General features: G+C 33.0%; 1 protein-coding gene across 3 annotated transcripts in view; it reads right to left on the bottom strand.

Annotated features, from left to right (window-relative positions):
* The window catches only part of dmrt99B (doublesex-Mab related 99B), a 36,782-nt gene that overhangs the window by 683 nt on the left and 30,099 nt on the right, over positions 1–6,000 (bottom strand). For 2 of the 3 annotated variants that reach the window (XM_085656369.1, XM_085656370.1), the window contains exons 4-7: positions 5,006–5,128; positions 3,086–3,360; positions 2,203–2,503; positions 1–1,905 (exon numbers count right to left, since the gene is read on the bottom strand). The exon at positions 1–1,905 is cut by the window's left edge and continues 680 nt beyond it. In XM_085656369.1, the coding sequence (XP_085512495.1) occupies positions 1,580–1,905; positions 2,203–2,503; positions 3,086–3,360; positions 5,006–5,128 (1,025 nt within the window). In that variant the 3' untranslated portion in view covers positions 1–1,579. Of the gene's footprint in view, positions 1,906–2,202; positions 2,528–3,085; positions 3,361–5,005; positions 5,129–6,000 lie in introns of all 3 variants that reach the window. The other variant, XM_035869580.2, reaches the window with a different exon arrangement.

The raw sequence follows: 6,000 nt of genomic DNA, 5'->3' as shown, positions 1-6,000 counted from the left end.
CTGTTCGAACTCGTAGAACGTCGTACTACATGCGACAAATCGCGAAAATGAATCGGTAAATTGTCCTCGAAACAAAAATCAATCGGCAACACACGCTTATTATTATTTACAATTCTTCATTTCTGATCCTATTAATATATCCAACATACGTACTTATTAAACTTTTATTTTACGAATATACGTACTCGGTAACGTTCGCATTTTCTTTATACATGTATAAAGTATAATATTCTTTATAACGAACCGACCTATATATATAATATAGTATACTATTTCTTTCTCTCTCTCTCTCTCTCTTTCTCTCTTTCTCTCTCTCTCTCTCTCTCTCTCTCTTTCTCTCACGATCGTCTTCGTTCAAGATGATCGTTTATTCTCGAAATATTTCGCATAAATCTTCGCTATTTCACTGTGAACATTTTATTTCTTGAATATGAAATAATTCGTTCTCGTAGAAATTATGGCGAGTTTTCGGGTAAATGGGTGGACAGGAAGTTATAATATATCGCTTTACTCGGGCGGATTGTCATGTGCACATCCAGACGTAATCGTATCGGGTTCATTTTGAAGGTAATTCATTTTGTGAATGGAATATATGTTTATCGAATCGTCGTTATGTTGGTTTAAAGAAAGCTCGTTTCATTTAACAAAATTATTATTTCTAATTATGTAGTTTTAAGCGATAAGAAATGGGATCGTATAAAAGTCTTTTTCTCATATTATTATTTTTTTTTGCAGCAGCAGCAGCAACAGCAGTTTGTGCAAAAAATAAAGATCTTTAAAAATAATAAATTTTTCTAGCGATTATTATCAACAAAAATAAGATTCCTTTGACAATGATGTTCCTTTCAGGAAGAATTTTATCGGTTACTCGTCAAAGTCGATCTTATCGAAATTAACTAGTTCGCAACTGTTTCTGACATTGGTACGGATAAAACCGGCTTTCCTACATACAATTCTAATCCCTTTGATGTTGGGTAGAGATCTCCGTACGATTTAAAATTAGCTCGTAAGCAGGCAGTCGATTTCGCGCGTGCATTACGTTCAATGTTGTAGACAAATACGAAAGGGTGGCCACCCCTTCTTAGTCTTTATTCACGTCAAACCACGCGTCTCTTAAAATCTCTGTCTCTTACTGAATGCGAGTAACTTACTCTTAAAGTGCAATGAACGTGAATGGAAAATTCAATGTAAGCTTTCCATTTCACGGTTATTACGTAAAGTACGTATTATTTATGATATTATTATGAAAATAAAAATATCATTCGGGTGATAATAACGACGATTTATATTTATTAGAAATTTGTGTGGAAAAAAAAAAAAAAGAAAAATTAATTTAATGGGTAGGACGTGATTTATCTAGAACCGCCATATTGGAATCGAGTCCGAGCTGGAAGAAAATTGAGCGGAGAGAACGATGATAATTTATTTATCGTCTAGCTTTCAAAATAACACCTCTCCTTTTTGATTTTTATTAATAGCCTAGATAGCTTGTGTTCTTCTCGGAGAAAGGACAATGGCGGTCGAAAGATATTCTCGACTACTGCAAGTATGACCAAACAGTGGTCCTCTCTTGTTCAGGTCACTCGGAATAACTGGTCTTATCACTGGCATCATCCGGTGATGTTTCTCGATAGGCATCACCTGTACCATTGGCGTGAAGACTTTGATTCGGTGGTTTTATCACGGTTGGAAGGTAACCAGTACCAGCGTAAGGTGCTGCGAGAAATCTATGTCTCGTTGAAGGGATCGGTGTGGTACAGTAAGCACTGCGTGTCGTATAGCCTGCCGAAACTGATGCCGAAGCAGCTGCTGCTGAAGCCAAGGCACCCGCCAATGGTGAGAACGCTGACTTTGGTTGAAGATTATCCTCACAGACTAACACTTCCATCGCTGATACCACATCACCTAGTGGTATACAATTTTATTTCATAGATTTTTTTTTTCTTTTTTTCTCTTTTTTTTTCAATTTTTTTCGTCTAGTCAGAAAATTTTTCTATTATAATTTGCATTTTATTGCTTTGACAGAAGCTTTCAAAATGTATATTGATTTTGTAGAATTAATTGGATGATAAAGTTTACGATCGATTCAAAAGATATATTATTTACATGTATCGGTTTAATAATTATAAGCCTTTATTTGATTCTGAAAATAATGGCTAAGACGACAAAGAATGAAACTTATGTAAACATTTCAAAACTTACCTTTATATCGATGCAATAGAGCTTCCACATCGGCTCGACGTCGTCCAGGAAATACGCGAAGAAGAACGTCGACTGGCGATCTTTGTTGTTGCTGTTGCTGTTGTTGCTGTTGTTGTTGCTGGACTTGTATACCACAAGGTTGTTGAATATTTTGCATTTGCATTTGCATTTGAATTTCTCGTGGTTCGTGTACATTTGGATGATGTTGATGCTGATAAATCGTGGGCGAACAGTACAGGGAACTGACCGCTGGTCCATAAAGTGGTGCATAAGTAGGAAAATGGACCGACGTCGCTGCGGCCTGAAACATAGAATACGGATTTTCCTAAAAAATTTTATTGAAAATACTTAAAGAGAATTAATGAGTAACAAACCAAGGTTATTTCAATTTATTTCATTCATTTAAAACATCGTTTTGATTTTATTAAAATATAGAAAAAAAATATATGATTTGTAATCATAAATATTGTTCCTAAATATAGATATCACTCTATATTTTATCAATAATGTTACTTACAAACGCTATTTATAAGAAACTTTTTAAAACTCTTGTAGTATGCAATAATTTATACATAAATGATTTTTGTTCTATTGAAGGATCTATTTTATTATCTAAGAAGATTAAATGAATTATTTATCGATCGATGGCATCTTCAGGCAATATTATCGATTAAAAATAGAATGTCTACTTCCACGCGTAACTTATAATTACAAAAAATCAATAAATAAACATAATAAATTAATATTAATTTAAAATGTAAGTAATATTAAAAAGTAAGTCAAATAAATAAATAAATATATATATATACGAATCGATGATAATAAAGTAAATAATTTTTATTAATTTTGACATAATCAAATCTGAGAAATGTATTGAACTCACTGCGAGTGAGGCTAATGGCGGACTTGGTCTGGGTTGCACGAGATCGACCGCCTGTGGAGTTTGTTGTGTTTGTGGCGGACTTCCGCTTTTACGCAAGCTGAGGTTTTCCGGAGCTGGTGTACTTTCTCTTTGTGGTGTAAGTGCAGGCGTTAGGGGTGGTGTATGCGTGGGACTCGAAGAACCTGGCTCTGGACTTCCTTCTTCAGAATCATTCAGACTATTTGTACGCATTCTTGCTATTTCGGCGTCTTGACTGTCGACAGGGCTAGAAACAACTTTTAACACAGAACGCAAATGAATTTGATTATTAACAATAAATGATATATAATACATAATACATATTAAACTTTCATTATACTTGAAACAAGTTATCATGTTTCAAAGACAACAAATAATTATTTAAAAAAAGAATTTATCTAATGCACAGGATTTTTTTCATAATCAAAAAACATTTCAGATGAACAAATTAAACGAATAAATATTAAACATTTATTATATTATAAAAATTAAACAATTATCAGTCACATAAATTATTTATATTTCTACGTAATAATTCTCGAGGATTAATTAAAAATATCGTTATAAAACGGAGTAAAATGTCTATAAGAAATCATAAATATCCTTAGACTTCTTACATTCAAAATATTTCACTTTTCGTAGATAAGAATGTTCACAATAAAAAGATTTCAAGATCGACAAATATTAAAAATTACAATCCAAAAAAAAAGAAGAAAAAACTATAAAACCGTATCGGTTGACTGTAACGCGAGAACTATTTAAAGATATACTATTTCATAAAATACCTAAACAAAGACACGACTAGTCTGAACCCTTTTGTACTTGTTCTTTTCTCAGCAACGACAAGGGGTAGAACGATCTTTAGAGACGAATAGGGAGAGTGATGGGAGTGCCAAGGTTCACCACGAAGGTGGGAATTCGAGAAAGAGGAGTAGCTCGACGGGATCTCTACTTGTTAAAGCTTTGGAGAGAGGATTGCTACAGTATCAAGGGAATTTGCTATTGGAGGAGGTAGGCAGACGAGATTGGCGCAAACTCACGTACCCGCCAATCCTGCAGCTTCATGAAGGCCGCGAGAATGGCAGAAACGAGTGTTGGTCCAGCGAACGTGTATAAGTATCTAAAGAGAGTTTGTGTGCTGATCGAATTGTGAAGGGAAATGTGAGAGGAAACTTTGTTTAGTTGACACGTCAAGCTTTTCACCTTAAATTTTAACGGCATCACGCATCTATCTGTCATATTTGCGAAATCAAAGGGCTTGGCTCGAAGATAACGGCGCTTGCGTTCTAAATTTCTTCCTTTCTATTCTCCCTCTTTGTTTGCATGATGTTGCGAATTTATTGCATCGTTGAGCGTAACTTATATTATCACGATCATTAAAAGGTTATATTGCAGAACTTCATTTCATCATATCCCATTTGTATGAATGAATTTATGTATTAAATTTTTACGATTCTAATTATGAACGAACATATATATCATACTATTTGCACATCATATAAACAATAATAAAATTATATTAAAGAATTGTATGTAGCTGTATGAAAGAGTCTGTTGAATTTTTATGACACTAAGATGTACGTATATTATATTATACCTACGCGGCATTTCAAATTTATTGCGTTCTTGAACTACAGATGTCATTTTAACAATGAATAAGATAATATCATAAAACTTCGTTTAATGAATCTATCTGCTAAATTATATATATATATATATATCATGAATTAGTTACATAAATATTTATATACAACATTATTCGTGGTATTATAAAATAGATGGTAGGAAATTAAACTCTTTGTGAGATCAATTAAATAAAATATCGAAAAAAATATATTTTTATGATATGTTCATTTACGATAATAAATAAAAAAGATCAAAGATAAAGTGAAGCCCTCTTACCAAGTGGATGATTGGCACGAAGTTCGCCACCTGAATCTGATTCGCGATCATCTTCATTTCCCGTATCATCCCCAGCTAATATCGTTCCTTTGGTATGATCGGAAAGTCTTGTTCTCTTCGAGCCTAGAAAGAAAGATTTTGATTGGCACAATTTTCTCTAATTAAGCTCGTTCTAATTCAAAAGCCATTAATTTATAATGAACATAATAATATTCATTAACGATGATAAGAATCGAATCTCTATTAATCAATACTTTTTCATGTATCTAAACAAATATTTATATAATATAAAACTTACAGTAAATTGTACTAAATATAATACTTTAATAAACGAATACTTAACTAAAATCAAATATCAAGTTAACAATTAATTTTGCGACGAAAAAAATTAAATAAGACAATTAAGAAATACAGATATATGAGCAGCCACTTGAAAGTAAGACAGAATAATTTAATGACACGGTAATCATTGAATTTAGTGTCATTATTACATAAAAAAAATGTTCACATACATTTCCTTTCTCAATCGGTTCGTCGTCTTTGGATAGCAAAATTAAAAACGTATGAAATGTATTATTAGCGACAAATATTTTATCTAAACAGTAACTTTCTCTCTCTTCATTTCTCCCTCTTTATCTCTCTCAATGTGCTCTTTAAGGAGTCCGTTATTCTAAGCATTACCCACTCGAAGGTACATCCTAAGCGTGGGGAGAACACTCTAGTTAAGAAGCTATACCACATTCCGTTTCTATAACACCACTTGAAAGTTAGACGCAACGGCACTCGTAGGAAACTCATTGAGCGACTGCTCAATACGATAATCGCATAATGCTTATTCTCGGTTACTAATATCTTAGTCTAGTGATTAGTGCGAAAGAAAGAGAGAGAGAGAAAGAGAGAGAGAAAGAGAGAGAGAGAGAGAGGGAGAGAGAAAGAGAAAAATTTAGATAATGGAAGTTTTACCGTAAGTGATCATTTTGAACTCCAGTTATCGG

The sequence above is a fragment of the Vespa mandarinia genome, chromosome 4, assembly GCF_050613455.1.
Source record: "Vespa mandarinia isolate Hongniang chromosome 4, ASM5061345v1, whole genome shotgun sequence".
Classification (NCBI taxonomy): Eukaryota; Metazoa; Arthropoda; class Insecta; order Hymenoptera; family Vespidae; genus Vespa; species Vespa mandarinia.
Note: the sequence above shows the minus strand (reverse complement) of the source record. Positions and strands in the feature narration are given on the sequence as shown.